General features: G+C 44.9%; 1 protein-coding gene across 19 annotated transcripts in view; it reads left to right on the top strand.

Moving 5' to 3' along the window:
* The window catches only part of MICAL3 (microtubule associated monooxygenase, calponin and LIM domain containing 3), a 2,299,897-nt gene that overhangs the window by 1,855,253 nt on the left and 419,308 nt on the right, over positions 1-25,336 (top strand). For all 19 annotated transcript variants that reach the window (XM_069628665.1, XM_069628668.1, XM_069628663.1 and 16 more), the window contains one exon: positions 22,181-22,291. In XM_069628665.1, the coding sequence (XP_069484766.1) occupies positions 22,181-22,291 (111 nt within the window). The remainder of the gene's footprint in view (positions 1-22,180; positions 22,292-25,336) is intronic.

Genomic DNA, 25,336 nt, shown 5'->3' with positions numbered 1-25,336 from the left:
CATAGATCAGACTTGTCTAGAAACCTTGTCAGGTGGTGTTGGAGAGAAAAAGGGAAAAGGAGGACGAGAGGTAGAGATGGACAAAGGGGGGCTGAGAGAGGGAGAGAAGAGGAGACAGAGGACAGCATGTCCTGAGTTTTAGTGGAGAAGGGGCATGCCCGTACAGAGGGCATGGGAGGGAACAGGAGAGGTAAAAAATGCAATAGGATTGGCAAGTTCCTTGCATATTTTAAAGAGTTTGGCCATGTTGTTGGAGGCCGCAGAGACGCAGGCTTGAATGTGTGCTCTTTTCTTGGACAGGACAGAGTTTGTATTGCCTTTGGAGCAGGCGGCAGGCCAGCTTGCCAGGATTACCCTGAAGCTCTCCACTTCCTCTCAGCCACTCTGCACTTGCTTTTTAGGACGGTGAGGTTGGAATCATACCAAGAGTTGCACTTGGAGGAAGGCTTCAGCCAGATTCTCATGACAGGATCAAGGATGTCCAAGGTGTTTGAAATAAAAAGATGCAGATTATAAAGGGTTGTGTCAGGGTGCGAGTCAGCCGCACAAGTAGGAGGAGCAGAGAAAGTGGAGGCAAAGGCATCCACTGATGCACGCTTCATGGGCCAAATGACCGAGAAGGTAGGTGGTAGTGCTGGGGCGGGGGGGGGTTTGTCTGAGGGATAGAGAGTTTCAGATGAGAGGAGAGTAGAAAGTGGTCAGTCCAGGAGAGAGGAGTGGTGAGAGGGTTTAGACAGGGGGGTGTCTGAGGAGATGAGAACATCCAAAGTATGTCTGGCATTGTTTCGGACCAGAGGGCAAAATGGAAACAGTATGTTGCAGAGGTTGCGGAAAAGCCCACGGGAGGGATTAGAAGCATACAAGTGCATGTTGAGGTCTCTGTGGAGGAGAAGTAGAGGCAAGGAGAGAAGAGGAGAGGTCGGCCCATTCGGAAAGGAAGAGGACGACCTGGCCAGTTGGTCTGTAGATGGTGGCCACAGTTAGAGAGAGGCCAGGAGAGATGGAGAGCCTGCAGACCAGGCATTCAAAGGAGGAGTAGGCCTGCGTTGGGATGCCAGAGGCAGGGACCCACTCTGGAAAGTTCAGGCCTGCTTCACCTCCATGACATTTGGTTCTGTGTTCAGAGAGGATCTTGTAGCCCACAGGGAGGAGTGTTAAAACTTGGGACAGGACTGGCCATAAATCATGTCTCGGTGAGAGCAAGGACAGGTATGCAGTAATAAAATCGCGGCAAAAATGACGCCTTTACAAAAAATCACGGCAAAAATGCTGTGGTTTGACCCAGTAAAGGTGTACCCCATTATACCATTTAAGGGGAGCGCAGGTTGCGGGGGTGTCCCCCGCTCCCCTTAAATGGTATAATGGGTCTGAGGGTTGCAGGGGTGTCCCCAGCATCCTTTACATGGATTGCAGCGGCAAAACCACTGCCCTTTTGCCGCATTTTTCTGGTAACTGCCATTTTTGCCGCGATTTTAACACATGGAACCCAAGGACATCTAGGTCAAGTATTTCGAGGAGGTGACAGATGTCAGAGGATTGTTTGACAGCAACAAGAATAGTACCGACGTGGAGCAGGTTTCCCCATTTGTAAGACATCTGTAGAGGGGGTACAGGTTTGAGGTACACCCTGTGGAGGTGGTAGAGGGGCCCGGGGGAGGGCATAGAAGGAATATGAGGGTGGCGGAAGGAGTAGCAAGAGAACGGAGGAAGTTGATAAGATGTGGGAAACGCCTATTGAAAAGGAGGAGATTGGGCTGATTGTCCTGAACCGAGACAGTGTCGTTCAGCTAGACATTAATGATGGTCTTGGAGGAGTGGAAGGAGGCCAGGAGGACCTCCCACCTAGTTCCACCATTGATGGGAGAGGAGGAAAATGGAGAGAGAACAGAGACCATATGAAGGTTCCATATTTCTGGAGAGGGGATGACAAAGAGGTTGTCAGTGAGAGTCTCGAGGAAGCACTGGAGTAGGTATCAGCAATACAGAGGCCTGGGTTGGAGACCAGGATGTCCCTCTTGAACTCCTTCCTTCCAGACTTAGTGAGAGGAGTAGGGTAGGAGATAGAAGAGTAGCAGTTGGAGAACATGGGAGAGACAGAGAGCACCATAGGGGGTGCGAAGGAGGTAGGTGGAGGAGAATAGAGAGAGATGGACGGCCCGTGCCACACAACTCAGAATGCAGAGGGAGGAGGATGGGGGGGGGCAGAGTAACGACAACGGAAGACACAGGAGGGGAACAAATGTAACTCACAACAATGAACGGCAAGCCTTGCGGGCGGATCTAGGCGGCAGCCTAGAGAGTTCAAGTAATAGTGCCACAGTTACTGGAATGCGAAACGCCCAGTTTCGACTTTCCTAGAAGGGGAGAAGTAGGCTATGTTTTTGGAGCAAAGCACAATACAACACACCCTTATTCGACTTACCTTCTAAGTCACAGCAGGTCGACGGCTGCAGGCTACATGCTACCACAGTGGACACCGGCAGACACCATTGAAACTGCCCTTACCCTCAGACCCTTCGCTGAGGGGGCTGCCACGGCAGGGGCTTCCTAGAGTGGCTGCTAAAAAAAGAAAATATCCAGGCAGCCAATGTGAGCGCAGGGGAGGCATGGGGGAGGGTGAGGACACACATTGAAGAAACCAGGACAATGGGAGGGGGAGCAGGGACAACACGCGCTGCTGCGCAGTAAAGTAAAACTTTTAAATTAATTACTTATGGTGCTTCAGAGCAATTTACAGCACCCAGCCTCACCCCAGCACCAGAGAAGTGGAAAGGGTGCTGGGACTACCGGTTTAACAGGCAACAGGCCACCGCCAATGTGAGCACAGGGCAGGGCGAGGACACACAGAAGAAACAAGGGGAGCGGGGACAATACGTGCTGTGGCGCGGTAAAGTAAAACTTTTAGATTAATTACTTATGGTGCTTCAGAGCAACTTACAGCACCCAGCCTCACCCCTGCACCAGAGAAGTGGAAATGTCTAATGTGGTCCCCTTTATGGGTGTTATAACCATGACCACACTGTAGGCAGGGGGAAGTCACTCGTTTAGGTTTGGACAGGAAAGGCTGTCTGGATTTGGTAGGTCTTTCAGCCTTCACTAGACTGTTTGAAGTGTTTGCCTATAGGCAAGTTGCGGTAACGTTTGTTCAGTTGTGCGTCTATTTGGGTTATTTTCCAATTCTTTTTCACTAGACGGTTTATTTCAGCACTCTCTCGAAAATGTCATACGGTGTATCGATGCCGGAGCATCTCAGCCTGTTTTTGGTGTCTCTATGGAGAGATGAGGATCTCACATTGGCTTTGTTCAATACTTCATCTGGGTAGCTCCTTACCTTAAACCTTTTTGAAATGTCCTCTGTAGCTTTTCTAACTCCATTATTATTAGAGATGATTCTTCTGATCCTAAGATATTGACTCAGTGGTAAATTGTCCTTTAGGTGTTGGATGAAAACTTGTGTAGTGTATTGTTTACATCTGTAGGTTTATGATAAAGTGTAGTCTCCGGTTTATTGTTGTCATGGGTAATTATCACATCAAGGAAGTGAATCTCTGAGGTGTGGCATGCATTAAGATAGTTTAAATAATTCTTCCAGTTCAGGGGGTGTGCCTATCCAAATTCCCAAAATGTCGCATGTGAGTAGTTTCTTAGACCAAATGGGGTGTTCCAGAACATACGAAGAAGTTGGGCTACACCGCCATCTAGCTACGGACCCCCAATAATAGCAAATGGTCTTGCCAAGAAACAATCCAATTAGTATACTGGGTTATGAAGCTGCAGTGGTCTCACCCAAACAAAAATTAGAAGTCTCACGTAGTGTGACCAGTGCGCTAATCCCTAATAAGATCATTGTGCATTACAAAGAAACTTGTTCGCTAGACAACATTTCTTAGAAACAATCACAAGAACAGGTCAGTGTAAACTGGATGTGTCCAAGTTGTACATTATTCTTTTAATAGTTAGCCAAATACCCAAAGCGTGTTTCAAACTGAAATCACAGGTCTTCATCTGGGCTTCTGTAGTTGCCAAGAGAGCAATTGCTTGTTTCCTGTTTTCTCAAATGTGTTGAGTCCTCCTAACTTAAATCGGCATCCTAGTTGCTCTCACATTTGTGAAAACAGGAACCAAGCAATTGCTCTTCTGGCAACTAGAGAAGCCCTGATGACCTGTGATTTCAGGTCGATACGCGCGTTGGCTGTTTGGCTATCTATTAAAAGAATAATTTACAACTTGGGCACATCCAGTTTACACTGAGCTGTTCTTGTGATTGTTTATTAGAAATGTTGTCCAACTAACAAGTTTTATTGTAATGTACAACTGTTAATTTAATTAGGGATTAGCACACTCTTCACACTACATGAGACTTCTAATTTGTGTTCCAGAACATGTTTGGATTCAAATGCATACATGAAGAAATATGCATAGACTGGGGCCATTGATGAGCCCATTGAGGTGCCTGAGATTTACAAAAAAGAATCCTTACCAAATCGGAAATAATTCTACATGATTTTGGTGAGTTCTAATGTGAAAACCTTATCAGCTTAGAAGTATTCTTCTGGGAGTAAAGCGCACTTGAGGTCATCTAGGCCTTCGCCATGTGGAACGGATATACATAGGCTCTGCACATCTTGTGTGAACAGAATTAAGATTTTTGGACGATGAGTTGAAGTATTTTGTCTAGATATTTGGCCAATGTATCAAAAAAGCTCTCTGTCACAGCGACAATATGTCTCGGGCGGAGGTCTCAAGTTTTTATGTGCTTTAGTAGACCATAAAATACAGGCATAATGGGGCATTTATTTGTGAGGTATTCCTTAGTATGATCTGAAATCCATTCTTCTCAGTGGGCCTTTTCTAGGGTTGAATCAATCATTTTCCGTATCTCATCCATGGGATCTCTTTTGAGATGCATGTATGTACTATCATCATCTAGTAATTCTAGGCAACTCGAGGTGTAAAAAGTGTTATCCATTATTAGAATTTCTCCACCTTTGTCTGCTTGTTTTATGGTGATACTTCTATCGTCATCCAATTGCTGCAATCATTTCATCTGATGCTTCCTGATGTTTTGTTGTTTCCAGCTAAAATATTTTACCGATTTCAAGTCTTTAATCATTTTTGTTTCGAAGAGTTCTAAAGCTTGGTTATTTGAATTTTTTCATGGATTAAAAGTACTCTTCGGTTTTATTTCGAAATAATCAAAGGTAGTCTACCTTTCTGCCATTGGTAGTTGAGTCGAAGAATAGTTTAAGGCACATTTTCCCCAGAAGCACATCTGTCCATCTGCCTCACTAAGCAGACACACTGGTCAACCCTCAGATCACAAGTGGGAGTTAAATTCAAACATTGAAAAGGGAACCTTTTCACGTTGGGAGCATACAAACCTAGATCTCTTTGCAACAGTAGAATATTCGAAATGCCACACTTAATACAGGTTCCCGCAGAAGGGTAACGCACTGTGGATTAGTTGGTTAGGGATATTTTTCATACTTTCCCTCCGACGGCACTCTTGAACAAAGTAATGCACAAGATGCATCAGGTGCATTTAAAAATTATCCTAGTTGCTCCAATGTGGGCACACCATGCATGGTATGCCCACCTTCTCAGGATGTGCATTTGCCCACCAATTAAGCTATCCTGTCCTTGCAACATGTCACAGAATCGAGGGTTAAACCTTCATCCACATCCCCAGACAACTGGCTTGGCTCCTTAGGTCCTAGTTTGGCCATCTTCATTTACCTAGCAGATGCATGAAAATAATGGAAGAAGCACGTATGCCTAACACTAGACACTGCTACTATAACAGATGGAAAATATTTGTAGTATTGGGTAAAAGTCTAATGTAAACCCAATTGACTGTTCACCATCTCATATAGTACACTAACTATTTCACTTGTTGGACTCATGTCTGATCTTTAAATCCTTTGAAAGTCCATTTGTCTCGGGAGGATAGCACAGCGGCAACGTGCCCGTCTTGGAAGCAAGACGACACGGAGCAACACAGGTTCGATTTCCGGGTCTGCGCTTAGAAACCTCTGGGTATTAAGCGCGTTATAAATAACCTATCATATCATATATAATTTAGTTGCACTATCCACATACTCAACATCTCAAAGCAAGGTTTCATGGTGGAGGATTTCAGTTGTGAAAGCTTTCATTGGAGGGGTCAAAAGACTATATTCCCCTATTGTAAATCCACCCCCTAGATGGGATTTAAACGTCCTTCTAAAAAGGATCATGATCCCCACCCCTTGAGCCTTTGCATAAGCAAGCCTAAAAGATCTCACTTACAAAGCCGTATGTCTAATAGCTATTACTTCTATTGAAAGGGTAAGTGAGCTCCAGGCATTGTCCATAACAGAAGCTTTTATCACAATACATAAAAACAGTCTTAACGCATCCACGTTTCGCACTGTTAATTTAAAAAATCCATGTCAATCTATTGAACTGCCAGCATTCTTTCAGGGCCCGCAGAACTCTGAAGAGAGCCCTCCATACAGTGGTTGTTAGGAGGGCTGTTATGCACTATCTCAACAAAAGAAAGCAGATCGGGGATACAGACCAGTTCTTTGTTTCCCTGGCTGCCCGATGAGACGGGGGGACCCTCTCTCAAAGCCAGCCATTTCTAAATCGATAGTTAAATGCATAAAGCAGGGTTACAAGTTATCCAACAAGGAACTGCTAGTTACACCTAAAGCACACTCTACAGGTAATGCAGGTGCCCCATTAGCCTTAATATCAAGTGTTCCCTGGAGGAAATCTGTAGAGCAGCTACATGGAGTTCAGTTTACACATTCACTCAATATTACTGTGTTGATACACAAGCAATGAGTGACTCCCAGATGGGACAGGCAGTGTTAAAAACATCTCTTTGCCCCTGTTCCTTCTAACAATCCACCTCCTGCTCTTGCTCGCTAGTCTATGCAAGGCATGTGATTCTAAGCAGATCCACAAGCCTTTGAACAAAACTATTATATACCTGTAATTGTCTTTCTGATACTTGTATCGTTGGGAGTAGAAGGTACTTGGACAACCTACACCTTTTATCCTTTTACAAAACACTTCCTACGACCTGAGGTCAGAAATAAAACAATTTGAGGACCGTGACGTGTGAAGGATCATGGGTACAGTACACATCACAGTAGGGATAGTATTACAAGGACGCCCTGTCGACATCCCTTTTTGAATTTGAAAATAAGTTCTGTAGTACTCGGCACCAACCACTAGATATCGGCCTATGTAAAGCATGTCAATCTAAGCAGATATAAGCATCAAAGACAATTACAGGTATGTAATATGTCATATATCTATATATATATTCAGTAAAAAAACTTTGTTAAAGGGAGGTTATGGTTCAAAGTAAAACTGAAAAAACCCTGAAATTCGCCAGTTATGGTAAGCTAAGCAACCATAACTCGCGCCACCGTGCACTGCTAACACTAACACCCAGGACATCAAAGATGACATCACAAATGTCATTGATGACATCACTGATGACATCACATGTCTGGCTCTCCCTTTTTTTCCTTTACTGACATATCTAAGCCACATAGTTTTCTTCAGTAACAGTCAGGAAGTAAAAATTGAAAAGGTACTATATTTGTAGACTTAGTCAAGTCATATCATATGAAACGTATATATAGCAGAAGACACAGGCTTGAAAGAGAGCAATCCTTTCTGTGCATGAAGATAATCATTAGAGTTATCAGCACTTTCTCATAGTTTTATTTTTATTACTATACCTTCCCTGTATATGCTCATATTTGTATACATTGTACTCACACTCCTTTCCTTAGGGTTCACTGACATCATTTGATACACATTCATACAGTAAGTAGCAGCTTTGAAACAGAGCAATCATTTCTCTGCATAAAGATAATCAGTTAGGTTATGAACTCTTTCTGCTACTACTTCTGCTTTTTTGCTTACTTCTCTGTCCCTGTATATACTCATATGTGTATGTGTTGTTGTCTCTTTGTGTTTTGTCTGTAATAATGTAATTATGTATTAAGTGGGTTTTATTAGCTACTTATTACATGTTTCACAGTACGCAAAACTCTAATAAGAAAGCCTTTATCATTTCATTATTCTACATGGCAAAATTATGAATATTGCACCTTCATCATGTATACTGCACACACTGCCTAAGTTTCTGCATGAGTTGCTTAGTATACCGGATAGAACTTCATATCCATAACTGGATAGAACTTCATAATAGAATGCTATTTATATCAATGCATTGCTTAATTCACTAATTGGCTCATGATATTTATTCAAATGATCCTTGACACTTTTTGGTCAACATTATAAGAATCCCTCCTACAGAGTTTTCATGAAAAGTAAATGCACATGTGATATCAGTGATGTCATCAATGACATTTGTGATGTCATCTTTGATGTCCTGGGTGTTAGTGTTAGCAGTGCACGGTGGCGCGAGTTATGGTTGCTTAGCTTACCATAACTGGCGAATTTCAGGGGTATTTCGGTTTTACTTTGAACCATAACGTCCCTTTAACAAAGTTTTTTTACTGAATTTGGTATTGTTAAGTTGCGCTACTAAAAACCTATCAAATTCAGTAAAAAAAACTTTGTTAAAAAGGACGTTATGGTTAAGTTGCGCTACTAAAAACCTAACGTCCCTTTTAACAAAGTTTTTTCATTGTATTTCATAGGTTTTTATTAGCGCAACTTAACCATAACGTCCCTTTAACAAAGTTTTCTTTACTGAATTTCATAGGTTTTTAGTAGCACAACTTAACCATAATATCCCTGACTTTATAAACATGTAACATAGAACATACTGAACCCCTAGCTAGTGATTTCGATGTCCGCGGACTACCGCCATGTCCGCGGACATATCGAAAATCTGGGCGTGGTGAATGTAAATTTAAATATTGTGCCCAATTTCCCATTTGAGCTTGGCTCTGAAAAGAGCCGTTTTTTTTTGTTTGTTTTGCAGATGCTTGACAGACACCTGTTATTTTGTATTTTTTTTCATACTTTACTCCTAAAGTCTTCACATAACCTTCTCCAAAGCAACCCTTACATTCCAAAACAGAATGTCATTTCCCATAAAAGTTGAGGAAATGCCATCTTCTTTAAAATAAACAGCATTACTGGAATCAATATTCTCATTATTACAGAAGAACATACCAGCTCTAAGCATGAAGGCACACATGCTTCGGTTGATTACACACCTAGCATTGTTTTGCTGAGGACAAAAAACGGAACTATTGTCCCATATTGCCCTAGGTACTAATCCAGAAACAATTACTTTGGCATTTGGAAGGATGTTCATTACTGCTTGAACCAAGTGTTCCAAATCTGCCAACAAAGTAAGGGCACTGACATAGCCTAAATGGAAAGCACCATAGTGCAAAACTACCACATGGGGACTGTTCATCCTGCCCATATCTTCACAAACTTGTACAATTCCCTGTACATTGCAATCAGGCACAGTGCTCCACACCACCTCCACTCCTTTAACATCAAAATTCTTTGCAACATGCCTGCATTGAGCATACTGTTGTAAACCATGCACACACATATCTCCAAGCACCAACACCCTGACTTTCTCTACTTCTGCCATCTTCACTACACACAGTCTCTTTGAACACAAATCCACAACCTCAACATCTGATTGGCTGATCCCTACAGTCTTGTTTCCATGCTGGATTTGCTGGAAAACCCCGGATGTAGCACGCCCTGTCCGTAGACCGCGTAACTCTTAGACAGCCCTTCTACCATTTCCACTTCACTCTCTGTGCCATTCCCTCATTGGATACAGCTAAGCAGGCACACAATACGGAGAACACTTTCAGCTTGACAACGAACAATACAGACAACGTCTTCAGGACACCCCCTGCGAACATTCCAGGATCCCACGAGTCTTCTTAGAACACTTTCAACTTGACACCGAATCCATTCTGTTTATTTACGAACATTTCAGAACAGCCGTGTTGTCCGCAGAAAAATCGAACACAACCAAAGCGTCTAGCACATAAAAAAAACAGAATATTGAACCTATCTCATACTCCCCCACCCTCCCCAAACACTCTTACACACCAACACACTCCACTAAATACAATTTTTAATCCAAGTTTCACCGCGCTGTCCGCGGTCATCGGCGAATGCAAGATGGCGGGCGCCACAAAAAATCTGACGCGCTCCACGCCCCACGCCGTCAATCAGCGAACACGTTGCATGTCCGCGGACATCACGCAAGCCGCCCGGCCAATCGGGGCACTGTCCGCGGAGCGAACCGGGAAGTCCGTCCGCGAAGTGAACGGAGATATCACTAATTTTTTTGCCTTACATTTTGGTCATTTTCAAAAAAACTACTGGACGGATTTACACCAAATTTGCAAAAGCATGCTTTCGGGAGCAAACCCCTGCTCCTGCCGCACATTTGGTGTAAATCCGTCCAGCGGTTTGGGCTGTAAGCGTGCGCAAAGTTTTTTCCCATTATGTCTATGGGAAAAAACAAAAGTTTTGGGACCCCCCTATAACTTTGCCCCCCCACCCCCTGGACCAAACTTTGCAAAAGAATTCGGAGTGGGCCATATACTTTTTTTGCAAAGTTTGGTGAGGATTCGTCCAGAGGGAGCGAAGTTATAAGCCACCCAAAAAATGCTCTTCCTATGGAAACACCAACTTAACCATAACTACATGGACGCTACCGCGTCCATGTAATATATATACAAACCCCCAAAAATATCCAGATAAAAAATCTCAAAGCGAAAAAATTCAATGCCTTTCATTTGATTCTTGAGAGTTGATTTTAAGAAAAATGTTCCTATTCAAAATATAAATGCTGAAAAAAATGTGGATGTTATTGAATTCCATTGAAACAACCCATTTTCACTTTCAAAAACTTCAGTTATCAAACATCATAAATACTCTTAATCGACTTCACAATTTCAAAAAGAATTCTTGACTTCATGTCTTGCTAATTCTTCATTCCATCATTAGAACCTCCAATTTTAGCCTTCTGTCTTTGTAAATTCAAACAATTTTTCATTCAAACTTGATAGTCTCTTTATTTAACCACAGGTGTTTTATTGATGTTTAGCCATATGCTTCCTAGGTGCTTATCCTCTTATCATTTAAATATTTTTGAAAGCTTATCCTCTACGCGTGTTTCACCACCTGCTGGTGGATAATCAGTAGGAATAATCTTCTTATTTACTTCCAGCCTGAGCTTCCGAGTAGCAGAGTAGCGATACCTGAAGCTGTTGAAATTATCAACATTTAGTTTTTTCATCATTTATTTATATTTTGGATAAGAATATTTTTCTTAACACCAAGTGTCAAGAATCATGAATTAAATACATTTTCTTTTTTCGCTTTGAGAATTCTTTTGCCTGGATTTTTTGGAAATTATTATTGGTAAACAAAAAAGTCATTTGGGCGCTTTGTCATAAATTACCTATATCCACACTGAAATATATATATACCTGACCACCCGCTGTAAACAATTACCCGGGGCCCGAACATTTTTATCCAGTCGCTTATGCTGTAACTTTAGTTCAACCTTCAAGGGAATACTCTAGAAATCAGGCAACAAAACTGGCGAGGCAAGTACCAGCAAGGGACATCGATGTGTTGTAAGTAACTGTGCTAGTCACACACAGCACAAACAACAAGGCCTGGACTTTAGGGTTCACAGAGTACCAGTCACCATTTCTAGGATGTACTTGTACGTCCGTCAGCACAGAACCTGATGCAGCTGCACACTGAGAAGGTGCCACCAACAAGCAATTGAAGATTCAGCAAGACACAGGGATGATCATAGACACCGATGCTGGACCTTTACCACGAGCACCAGCTATAATTTCTAGCCTAGCATTTCGGCGCTGGACTGCCCCTGGGCAGGACAAAGGCTGATATGTGGGGAAATGTCTTCTCTGTGAAAAGGACAGTGAGCTAAAGACTTGGTAGAGTCTCTCCCAGGGGTTATTCACCCAAGAACAGGTCATTGGGCTGTGTTCGTGCTGGTAGAGAGATTCCCAGACCCCCCCTTTGTTTGCATACATCAACTTTGGGTTTCACCCTAAGTTAACAGGGCAATCCAGACGTGGACCCCTTGCTCACTGTTCTTAGAGAGGCAACAGTTTCACCTCACTGATGATGCCCAACAAGGCTGAAACACGTGTATGTGGTTACTGATGGTACTCTTGTTCAGAGGAGAATTGCCTAGCATTTCGGCGCTGGACTGCCCCTGGGCAGGACAAAGGCTGATATGTGGGGAAATTTCTTCTCTGTGAAAAGGACAGTGAGCTAAAGACTTGGTAGAGTCTCTCCCAGGGGTTATTCACCCAAGAACAGGTCATTGGGCTGTGTTCGTGCTGGTAGAGAGATTCCCAGACCCCCCTTTGTTTGTATAATTTCTAGGATGTAGTACTAGGACCGATAGAACCCAACTGTGGATGCAGGTTGATAGTGTCACCTTGATGGGCACTGGTAGGTCATCAGGAACATAGTCTCCCTCCCTCAATCCACACAGATACTCAACACACCAATATGCTAACTCCCTCCTCTGCACCAACACACACTAGAATGTAGCTATAGCCCTCAATTAATTCAGCCTAGCTATACAGGTACTCCTCCATGATAACCTCAACAGTCTTTAGAATGCAGCTATACCCCATGAAAATCGGTCTAGCTGCACACATAATCCCATTCATTCACAAACTCCACCTCTGCCAGAATGCAGCTACCCAAGTCCAATTGGCCTTACTGCACACATTCTACCGATCTCACATAATCACTGCACCATGCTTAGCACTAGAATGCAGCTAGGCACCACTTATTACACCCTGGCTGCACACATACTGAGTGCACCCAAGCACTATTTACTACACTACACTACTCTCTCCACTGACCTGGACTACGGTCCCCGAGGCCATTCAACCCACAGCGCTTTGGAATCATACAAATGGTAAAAGGCATTAAACAAACGCCCAATAACATAACAGGTAGAGACCTGGTTCTTCACTTCTATGAACAATCCAGGCCAGCAGAATCTGGATATTACCTGGCTTTTGGTTTTACCTGTTCCCTTATGGGCAGTCGTTAGATGTTAATGGGCCAGCTAGCACTATTCTCTGATTACTGTGGGGGAGTACCAATTGTGTTCGGTTAAGACCATCTTTCCCAACATCCCCTCTATAAAGTAACCCTTTTTTTTAATAAAAAAGGACTGGCTTGACTACGCCCTTGTTCTGCCTCCGTTAGGGCTGGGTCGTTCCTTTGGGCGATGGCAAGATCTGGTAATTGGTCAATGTCCTCAGCCTCTCCACTATCTGTTTCCTCTCTAATGCGGTTGGCTTCTCTAAATCCCAGCAACCCTCTTTCTGTTTCAGCTAGGGTGTCTACCTTTTGGGGTACTGGGGTGAGGGCTTTTACAAGGATCCCTTGTTCTAAAGCTTCCCCCTATTTAACCAGATAGGCTGTAGTCCCATGGTTATGGAGGATCACCTTAACCTCCGTCCCATAGTCTGGGTCTATCACGCTTGCTACAACCCTAATGCATGTCGCCAGGCAAGTTCACACTTAGTTGTTAGTCTGATATATGTTCCCGAAGGAGAGTAAAGACTTACACCTATAAGTATTAAACGTCTTTCATTTGGCAGGATAGAAATGGTCTCTTGACTATACACATCAAATCCAATGGACAGGGGAGTTGCCAGAGTAGGAGCTTTGGCTGTCTGTCAACCTTGTAAACAGCAGCTGTCCCCAACTTACATCAGCTGGCCACATCCCACTACTGACACCATGTGTGGTGAACCAGAAGGAGGAGTTGGGCTAACGTGTGACATATTCAGAATGTTTATTTAAATAATAAAGAAAATGCCGATCTAGCCCTACTGCTATGAGGGGAGTTGCCTACCTATCAAACTAGAAGTAAGGATGCTCATCAAAGTCCAAAAGAAATATTCCTTAGTCCAAACCCCAATAGCTATCTGGCCATACCACTTAGGAAAAAACAGAGGCAGCTAGAGCAATTGTCTCTGTCGTTGGCTTTTGCCTGGCCCAATAGCTTGGATCCATTTTCTCAGGACAATTTAAAGTTTGGCGATTTCTTGCAGTGCAGTCTTTCACCTCTCTGCAGGTTCTGTATGCCAAATCTTCCATACGGTTCCCTCTTTTTAGGAAGAAAGGTTTTTCTTAACATAATTCCACCATTTCCCATTTGGTGCTTGACAATGTTCTTGATTTGTGCTTACAGATTGGAACTCTCCAGTTTCTCTCTCTCAATTTCTGTTCATTATGTTTAGTGTTTCTTGTGCTCCCCAAAGTCCTCTGGTCCTTTGACAGTCTTGCTTTAATGGGCACTCAGTGGGGCGTCTGCCTGTTTGGTTTATCTGGTTCCCATAACCCTTGTGGCCTTCCCAACCTCGAATATCAATATTTGCCCGTCTCAACAGCGTTACATCTTCTGGAGCATTTGCTTCCCCTCCAGTGCTCGGTTCGGCATCTATCGCACTTTTCATGCAGAGATCAGGGATCCGAACTTTCCGCTGCGGTATGCTCTCTGCGTCGGTTAACGGGCACCAGGCCCACATCGATTTCTGTGTGGCCTTGCCACCAGGCCAGACAGTTGCTTTACAGTAGCAGTCTCTCTCTCTCAACCTTGGCTGCTTGGTCAGTCAGGGCGGCAGCCTTCCGGTATCTGGATAGTGATTTGTTTGCTCTCCAGCTCTGGAGTCTAGCGTGGCTCCGCCCCTCGAGGACGACCTCCCATCAGAGGCTCTCCTCTGTATAGAATGCTCTCTTTTTCCAAGTTCCTCTGTTTTCTCTGTATGTCATCACAAACACAAGGGGTGTTTTGTTCCTATTTGACTGTGGAGTTCAGGCAAGATCCAGCATTACCTGAAGCCAAAGAGATTAAAGAAATGTCACTACCAGGAGAATCCAAATTAGAATTAACAGTCTTTCTGATTACCATGTAGGCAGATGAGTTCTGGACCGGTAATGGGAGTGCTTGTTCCCAAGAGGGGAGTTACTCCCACTGAGATCCCACTTTTCCAGACCCCTAGGGAGGGTCTTGCTGAGCGTGCTCACCTGCATAGCCTCAAAGGGGGCAACTCCCCTCTGGGGAGAAGGGACGAATAGTCCAAATTCGTCACTATACACGTACACAAAACGATGACTTTATAACCTTTACCGGGTATTCAGTCATTTTAACACACAAAACTCGTAGAAGCTTTTTGTACAGCGCATTTGTTTACTAAATGTATGCAGCAATATATGCAGATGAGGTGTGGATGATGCAATGGGGAGAGGTGGTGAGGTGAAGTGGGGATTGCGCAGGGGTTTCCACTACATTCTTGGGCAAAAAATAGGTACAAAAGAATTGTGCTGTTAAAATACATAGAGCTGCTTTTTTTTTAAACGGTTTTTATTATTTTTTAGAACAAACAATACAAACCAAACTAGCAGTGTTATTTGCAACAAAACACATGAACATCAATTAGTGAACACCACTGCTCCCACAATCCCTCCCCCCTCAAGAGCTTGTTTATCTTTCTCATTCTGTATCTGCTGCGTGTGGCAGGGTATCGCCTTCTTCTGAGACTGCAGAATCCGTTATTGTTCCAAACAGTCCTGTTATTAACACTCTGCATGCTAGCAAGGTACTCACTTCTTCTTCCCCACACTTGCTACATGCCTCCTGCCATACCACCGTTTCAGCCTCTGCCCATTTTTGCAAATCCCGCCACCATACCTCGACCCGTGGCTTATGGCACTGCTTCCAGCCCATGGCAATCCTTCGTTTTGCAAGCACATATGCCAAGTCCTTCAATTTCCCAACATGTTTAATTTTCCGTGGTCTGGGAAACCCTCCCAACAGGCAGGCCAGGCCGTATCTATAGTGAGCGTGACCCCTTTGTCCACTAGTTTTTGCGCCACTTCTCCCCAAAAACTCTCAATCACTGGGCAAGACCAAAACATGTGTGTCATATCAGCATCTTCCTTATCGCATTTTGGGCACGCTTGTCGTCCCGCATTTACAAACTTCGATATTCTCATTGGGGTCATGTAAGCTCTGTGCGTTATGTACAACTGTATTTGTTGTAATCTGGTATTTCTGGACACCTTCTTGTGGTATCCCATAGCACGCTCCCACATCCCATCGGTCATCTGTGCTCCCACCTCTGTTTCCCAATCCAGCCTCAAATGCGTCAATTCCTTCCCTACCCGGGTCATCACCATCTCATACAGTCTAGAGATCTCATGCCCTCCTTCTGACATGTCATATATTGTCCCCATGGTGGCGTCTGGCTCCTCCGCCAATACAGTCTCAGGCCAGGTTTTACGAATATTCTGCACCAGCCTTAGATACGTGACATACTGGCCTCTATGCAAGCCCGCCTCTTCCCCTAGTCCTTCAAAATCCTTAATGGCCCCCTCTTGCCAGACATCCCCCAATGTAACCAGCCCGACCGACTCCCAGTAGGTCCTGATTATCATCCTTAGTTGTTTGTCTTCACCTGCCAAGGCCACCAGCGGCACTTGCGGGGAACACGGGTACGGGTCCTCCATCATTCGACATACTCTACGCCACATATTCCACCCAAGCAACATCATACCCGGGCGCTCCTTCATTTCCGGTCTAGGCAACCAAATAATTTCCTTCAGGTAAAACGGAGTGCAGTCCTGTCCAAACAGCCTAAATTCGGGAGTTCCCTCATCAGAGAGCCATTTGGCCACATATTGTAACTGGCCAGCTACATAATAGGCCTCAAAATTAGGCAGCTTAATACCCCCTCTTTCATAGAAATTCTGCAACTTCCATAGCGCCACTCTATTCCGAGTGCCATGCCATAGGAAGTCTCTACACATACTATTCAGCTTGGCGAAAAACTTTTTAGGTATCATGTACAGAATATTGCTGAAAAAATGTAAGAGCCTGGGCAGGACCACCATTTTGAGCATCGCCCCCCGTCCCATCATCACCAGCGGCAACTTCTCCCAAAACTTCATACTTATACGGATTTTTCCCACAGCCACCTCGGTGTTATGCAAATGTTCCTCCTCTACTGTGTGATACACATCTATTCCGAGGTAGCGGAAGGAGCCAACCGCCCATGGTATCGACAACACTGGCAACCGCTCCGGAGGGGTTCCTCTGTAGCTACCCAATGGGATCATGCTCGATTTTTGGGGGTTCACCGCTATGCCAGACAGTTCTGCATACCTTTCCATTACCTCTAGAATATATTGAAGATTTTCCTCCGGATATTTCAGATATAATAGCAAATCGTCCGCATACAGGGATATTGGGTGTTTCTCTCCCCCTACCTCAATGCCTATCATGTCATATTGATGTCGAAGGTACACTGCTAGGGGCTCCAGGGCCAGAATATATAACATCGGGGACCAGGGGCACCCTTGTCTGGTGCCTCTGCTAAATTGCCACCTCTCGGATATCACTGCTCCTGTACGTACCCTAGCCAGCGGCTCACTGTACAGCAACTTCACCCACCTAATCGCCCCATCCCGTATTCCCTCAGTGCCTCCAGCAACCATGGCCACCTCACTGAGTCGAAAGCTTTGACTGCATCTAGGGACACAACCGCCATTTCACCCTCGCTCTTGTTCCCCTCTTCAATCACCCAGTGGAGTCGCCTATGGTTGTGGGTTATATTTCTGTTGGGGACATAACCTGTCTGGTCCGGATGTATCAATTTACTAATAACTCTACGCAACCTATTGGCTAGGACTGCCGTCAATATCTTGCCGCCCTGGTTCAACATTGACAAGGGCCTATAGGAGCCGCAGCTATGCCCTGGCTTGTTGGGCTTAGGGAGCGGTATAATTATCGCTTCTCTAAGCGATTCCGGCAGCCGGCCCACCTCAAAAGACTCATTGAGCATTTCTAGCATGGGGGGGGGGGGGGGGAGTACCTCCTCTCTATATGCTTTATAAAATTCACTAGGGAGTCCGTCCGCACCCGGGGTCTTACAGGTGGGCAGCTGCTTCACCACCTCCTCCAATTCCTCTAGAGTAATCGGTGCATCCAGCTCCTCCTTTTCTTCGGCACTAATCTTAGGTAATCCCATATCTCTTAAAGTTTCTCTTATCTCCTCTCGATTGCCCCCCCCCTTTGTCCTTATATAGTGCCCTGTAATAGTCTGAGAATGCCTCATTGACTCCTTCTTGGGTGTCCGCTACCTCCCCATCCTCTCTGGTTATCGTCCTAATCGGGGGCCTAGGGGTTTCGCTCTTGTATAACCATGCCAAAAGACGGCCGTTTTTATCCCCACCTGCATGCTGTTTCTCAACATACTACTTATAGTTAAGGTTGCAGATCCTTTCCCAAAGCTCTGCACACCGCTGCTGCAGTTTGAGTACTAGTTCCGCATCCCCTCCTCCCCTATTGATTTCCCGTTCCAGTTCATCCTCAGCTTCCCCTAACTCCATTAGGACCCCACCCTGTAGGCCCTTTGATTTAGCAATGGCAGCACCCCGCAATACCACCTTAAAGGCTTCCCAGAGCGTGCCTGCTGAATCCACACTGCCAGCGTTTTCCTCGAAATAATGTGTGATCTCATCCCTGATATCCTCTCTAAAGACCGGGTCCCTGAGCGCCTCAGCCCGGAGGCGCCACGTCGGTATCCGCGCTCTGGGGCGGCAGTACTGCCAACCCAGAACCAGAGGCGAGTGGTCCAACAGGACCCTCGCTTTGTAGTCTATTTGGGTGGTCTCTATCACCACATCTGGCGTGGCAAAAAAATAATCAAGTCTCGTATGCAGTTGTTGCGGGGCTGAGTAATGCAAGTACTGTTTTTCATTCGGATGTTTCAGCCTCCAAACATCTGCCAGCCCGAAGTCGTCGAGCAGTGTCTGCAATGCCCTGGCCGGTGGGGTGGGCCTATCAATCTTATCATCAGATCTGTCTACCCTGGGGTTAAGCACGCAGTTAAAATCCCCTCCCCAAATAACCGCCCCCCCCCACACACGCACCCAGGTTGGTACACAGAGTCCTAAAATATGCCGCCGTATTTTGATTGGGGGCATACGTATTTACAATGCACACCTCCCTATTCTCCACCAGTGCCTTCAATATAACTATCCTCCCCTCCGTATCCACCACCTCTTGTGTAAGTTGGAGCGGAACGTGCGGTGCCACCCAGACCAACACTCCCCTAGTGTAGGCAGAATACGGAGAGCCCACTACAGTACCTCTCCACTTCTTCCCCACCAGTTCCAACTTTTGCCGGGTCAGATGCGTCTCTTGCAACAGTGCAATATCAATCTTCTGTCTTTTCAAATACATCATGACCTTGTTCTTCTTTAGGTAACTATTGAGTCCCCTGACATTCCACGTTACGATCTTAAGATCCCCCATAGCTCATAAGTATCCTCCCCCCTTCCGTGTAACAAATCCCACTTGCCCACGCGATACAGATACAGCCCTCTGGCTTTTTCTTGTAGCTTCTTGTACAAACTCAAACTCCCCATAACTATACACACCACAATATCCTCTCCCGGTCCTGGTAATTAAGGATTTTGGCTATTACTGGCCTAGGCGGGTTTCCTGGCGGCGGCCTCCTTGTTAGAGCTCTATGCGCACATTCCACCGCAAATCCTTGAGATAAGGCTCCTCCGGGTATCTCCTGCAGCAGCATAGATACAATGAACCCCGTAGGATCGTGGCCCTCCGATCCTTCCGGCAGGCCCACGATGCGAATGTTGTTCTGTCGGGCGCGTCCTTTGCCTCCTCCGCCCTGCTCTCCAAGTTGCCCACTCTCTGTACCAGGGCATGCAATTCGGCCTTATGGGAGGCACAATCCACGGTATTCGGGCTCACCTCTTTCTCGAGGGTCTCTGTGCGCTCTGCCAAGGACCTGACGTCCTGCCGGAGTAGATTCACTTCCTCCTGCACCTCACCGACCTTAAGGTCCAATGCCGTTTTCAGCTCAGTTACGGCCAGTTCAAGTTTAGCTTCCCAGGTCGCCTTCAAGTCCGCAATCGCAGCCAGGACCTCTTGGTTAGTACCCGTCGCAGGCATGCCGCCTGTAGGCAACTTGTCCTTACTCTTGGAATTTTCCGGACCAGGGGACGTCTTAGCGAAGTCGTCCAAAGTGGGCTGCTTCGCCTTCGGTATCACTGTTCTATTAGACATGACCCAGAGGACCTGTGTTCTGCACAAGTTACAAATGCGCACACAGTACGCCTCTATTGCTCGACCATCGTGCGGCCTGCTCCTTCCTTTGTTCCGGTCGTTGGTCGGCCATTTTGTGTCGTCTTTCGTCTCCGGTGCTCCTTATCTTTTTCGCACAAAACTCCACCGCCGTTCCTCCCACGCCTTCCAAAAGTTCACCAAGCGCGGTCAGACCGTTCACACACCGGCATGTGTGTTTTCAGCAGTCGTAGGCACGTCGTTATGCACTATTCCGCCAGGATCATTTCAGGATCTCGGGAGCTCCTCCAGATCACGTCCTCCTACATGGCCCTCGTAGTCATGCCCCCTCTACATAGAACTGCTTTAATTATTATTTTATAACACAACCATGAACAAGAAAACATGAACAAGATAGTGTAAGCAGTAAACAAATATGTACAGACTCGTGGTGGAGTCCCTTGGCCCTTGCGCTCTCATACTACTTAACCCCTGTATTGGCAAATCAACTCTTTAATCCACACAACCATTTTCCAAGGCTATGGCTTATTCAGATCCTCTGAGTCTTTTGTCCAACGAGAGAGGGGGGGGGGGGTTGTGAAGCAGTGTACTCTTCTCAGGTATCAGTCCTAAACCAACCCAGTAAACGTATAATATTTAACGGAGGAGTAAGAGCTAGGAGGTTTATACCCAGAAATAAAGTGGACAAGCAGCTTCAGCCTGCGGGGGACACTGGATGCCTGGGCAAGAAAATGTTGGCTCACACTTTAACCCAATTCGGGAAACATTGAATTACGTCTTACTTTAAGTCTGGAGCTTAACGCTGGCACACAGGCACGCCTGCCTGCAACTCCTCTCGATCCAGCTCTTCTATGTGTATCCTCTCTGAAACTCTGTCAAGCGGGCCATAGGCAACTGCTCTCCCTGGCGAGCGGACAGTCTCTCTGCCAGGTATCACAGACGTGCAAGGGGCTCCAAGGTATCTGACAGCACTATGTGGCCAATCTGGTACCAGCTCAAAGAATCTCTGACTGATGTTGTCTCGCTTACTGATAACTCACTAAGGGTTGCTAATGTATTCCTGCACAAAGAATCTGCAGTCCGCCCCAATGAGAACAAAGAGGGTAGCCTGACGGACTGCCACAAGCAGGCTGTCTAAACTGCTGCAATCTCTTTATGGAGGTTTAGCGAGGGTCCAAGCCTGGAAAGAGCTTCCCAGGGCTATACTCTTTGAATCTGTTCAGAATATTTAACTTGCAACTATGTTGGAGGTGGGAGCTCTGCCCTGCCCACAAATGCAGCATTGAAGAATGTACCCTTTCTTTCACTGTTCAACATTTGCATATCCACCATTAAAAACGGGCCTCTGGTAACTTCATTAGTGTTTAAAAGATCACACATACATTTTCTGGATATAATTTAATTTGCCTAATCCGGTTATACATATTTCTGAAACACAGCACACAGTGCATTTTACCACTAGTTGTTACAGACTTTGAGGCATTCGGCCCAAGGCTGATTCTGTAGTCTCATATTTACATCCTACCATCATCACATATTCTTTACATACATTTAAGTGGCAATTTCTGGTTTCTAATTGCCAATATTCAAGCCTCTTCACATGCTACCTTTCTTCTGTTGGGGCTTCACTCAGGCATACTGAGAATTTATTGTGACCACATGTTTATAGGGAGGCTACACATTAACACAAGAACATATTTTTTACACTTTAAACTGTTTGGTTCCTCCGGATTGCGTGTTGGATTTTTGGGTTGTGGCCAGAGAGCAACTGCACTGTTGTACATATTAAAAGCCGTTAACAGTAAAGTCATTTTAGTAAGAATTCATGTATTGGAAGTGCAATATGGCAAATGAAGAGCCCATGAGGTTTAACTTTTCTGTGGGGTGGTTGCAGGTTTCACCCATTTACTATCCATTTGTGCTTCAATTAAAAAAACAGCATAGATATGAGCCCCAAATACATCAGTCAGCGCATAATTGTCACCTTTCTGTTTCTCTCTGTCTAACTTTGTTAATCTGGTCGACACACAGATGACATTCCCTCTGATGCAGAGGCTGAAGAGCGGCTACATCACTTGGAATTGGAGGAGCTGAAGCCAGACATGGAACAGACACCTGCCGTGGACACATTATCAAAAAAAGGTACCACTTTAGGACCATGACAATCAGCAACACTTTTCACAAATGAGTTTCTTAACTAGAAAATATCTAGAAATAATTCTCAAAAAGAATACATGTTGGTTTTCATTTTCTTTTGCTATTTTAAATAAAAATGAACCAATCCAAGCAGAATTTCCCAAGTAGCCTTTCTGTTTTTGTGTACCTTTTTATTAGTGAGTTTTTAATACATTGGCCCCAATCAGTAATCAAAGGTTACAAGCAATTTGTCAACAATACAGGCACCTAATGAAAGTTAATCCCAAGAACCTTTGACTACTATCTTGATGTTTTATTAGGTGACAGTAGTTAGTAGATCATAAGACGAATGGGTTGGGTCGATAAGGGAGGGGTCCATCAAAAATAGTATTCACTGTAAGGATAAATACTTCAGTATTCCGTGCCTAAGTTGAGTTTTTGTGAATGCATTTCATTGAAAAACGCTATTAATTGGAACAATTTCTGGATATATTTTGGCATTTTGTTCCTGTGGAGCTGCTCAGATATATTTTCATTGTGTATTAATAAAGCCCCAATTTGTAAATGTTGTGACGAATCAAGGGATTTAGTCACTTCCCCAACACTTGCCCCAAGGGGGGAGCCCCTTCCTTTGAGGCTAGCGGGGTAGCCCGCTACGAAACAATCACCTTGGGGGTGATTGGGGGTGGCGGTCAGCAGGACCTCACAGGGAGAGTCTCCCTTCTTTGTGATAAGGAGTCCCTTTCTCATGAGGAACTTCCTTCATATTATCCACCACAGTCCAACACTACACTACTAACTAACAAATATCCCGACTCCTCTTGTATGTACTACTGTAGTTTTATACCAGAAGAAAAACCTGGTACTGTGACCAGCAAGAACGTAGGCGGAATAAAGAGTGCTTGCCTGTTGAGCACTGAGACGAGGAGCTGACCAGAAGTATGAGTACATCACAAACGCAGGGGTTTCTTGAGAAGCTGGTGAAGCCACAGCAGTCATAAAAACTGGTGGACTCACCAAAACAGGAATTGAAACCTTTGAGTTTCGAGCTGGCCAGATCGAGAAGGCTGGGAAATCAAGCGGCTTCATCCTCTTGAAAGCAGCTATGGAGAAGAAGTAACAACGGTATGCTTTCCAACCAACTGAGAGGACCTAGTTGGAAAGTCTCTGGAGGGACGTTCAAGAGGGGCTGAAGAAAAACCCTCCTGTTGATGTGCCAGAGGAGCCACAGTCCATGAACAGGCCTGAGGCGGTCTGTACATGACTAGCACCCTAGTTTAGTTATGTCCGGTAGGGAAACCCTTAGTGTAAGGAAAGTTGAGCATTTTCTCAATATTTAAATAGAATCATGGTAAACATGGTACACAATTGTCTGTCTTCTCCTTCTGACGTACAACAATGTTCTGTGGTTCCACAACCCCTAATGGAACTAATAAGGATTCAAATGGCAATTTGTGGTTAGTTGTGGGTTCTCAACAAATGCATCCGTGTGGCATGTGCCAATAAAGACTTTCAACAAAAGTGAAATTTGGAAGGATCGATCATCTGCACATGATTTGTGGTAAGATGCCAACAAAAGTAGATTTTGTAGGACCTTCTTTTGATTAGGGTGCACATTGATGTTTTTGTAGCCCTGGGCCAAATGTTATCTTAGGACAATGAGAATATTAGATGTATTGGTCCTTGTCCCCTCTAGATATATAGGATACATAGGAATGTGTTGGAAAGCTGCTGTTAATGACTACTATGTATAGTGTGGATAAATTTTATTGTGGCGGTTAAGCAAGAAACCGTTTTTCATATTAAGTTGTGTCCCTGCTCCCTGACACAAATGAGAGATTCAGTATCTAAAATGGACATTTTCATATTGTTCATTTTGGCGAAGTTGATGTATGCATTTGCCGTTTTAAAAGTAGTGTCCCCAAACATAGTGGGCCTAGTTTCTTAAACCCCCTAACACTCCCATCCCCCTGTTCCCAAGCCTTCGATTTAGAGCTAAGGAGCCTACGTGAGAAGTCTGGGTTATCCAACACTGGGGAATAGAGATTGGGGGATGGTCACATTTTTGTATGCTTCTCTGTCCCGGTGATGTAATTTTTTTTTCTTCAAACTTAAATGTTATCAATGTTTTTCTTGTCATCAACAATGTACAATCATGTTAATATGCCTCAATAGCTGCCCCCTCCATTCCACCTCCCCCTACCCGTCACCCCGACCCCTGTATTGCTCCACCCCCAAAAAAGCACTGCAATAACACAAATAAAAGAAATAATAAACAAAGAAAGACTGATGATCACCATATCCTAACTGAAGAAATCGCAAAGGTACAGGTTTCAATTAAATTGGGACTTCCCCAGTCCAAAGCCCCGTAGTCAGACTCGTTCAATTACTGCCATACTTTTCGAGGGCTCCATTCTTTGTCCGTGTCGGGGTGTTCTTGTTCCAGTGGGAGTGCCCTCGTATGAAGCCACTATCCCCTCGGCCCTACTCAACCCCTACACACTTTCCTAGACTGTGAAGCCTCCTGGTATCCCAAGGGCCATTTCTATCCTTATGGGGGTCTAGCACAATGTTAAACCCCCCCAACACCCCATCGAGTAGGGGGCCCCCCGCAAAGCCTTTGAGTATGTGCTCCACCTTTCTTCCGATCCTACTAGACATCAGGAGTGCTACCCCCCTTTTCTTCATTGTTCCAGAAGCGCTTAGAACCTCACCCACCAATTTCAATGTCAGCTTGGGTTCCCTTCCCCTCACCCAGTGGGTCTCCTGAAGACCGATAACATTGAGGTTAGAGCAGGGAAACTCACGGGTTAGCAGGGACCGCTTAGTAAGGGAGTTTACCCCACGGGCATTGAGAGTACCTATTATTAGGGTATTCACTTGGTCAGCCATTCAGAATGATATTTTGTTCTGCCCCACAGGCCCGACCCTTTGGGCAAAACTGAGATCCCTGCAGAAACAGCTCAGCCTGGATGTTTTCATTTTTTTATTGTGCAATTAGTTTATTTTTAAAACTTTTTGGCACATTTAAAAGAAATAAACAGTTCAATA

The sequence above is a fragment of the Ambystoma mexicanum genome, chromosome 12, assembly GCF_040938575.1.
Source record: "Ambystoma mexicanum isolate Mex_15411 chromosome 12, UKY_AmexF1_1, whole genome shotgun sequence".
Classification (NCBI taxonomy): domain Eukaryota; kingdom Metazoa; phylum Chordata; class Amphibia; order Caudata; family Ambystomatidae; genus Ambystoma; species Ambystoma mexicanum.
This window is presented reverse-complemented; position numbering and strand designations above follow the sequence as displayed.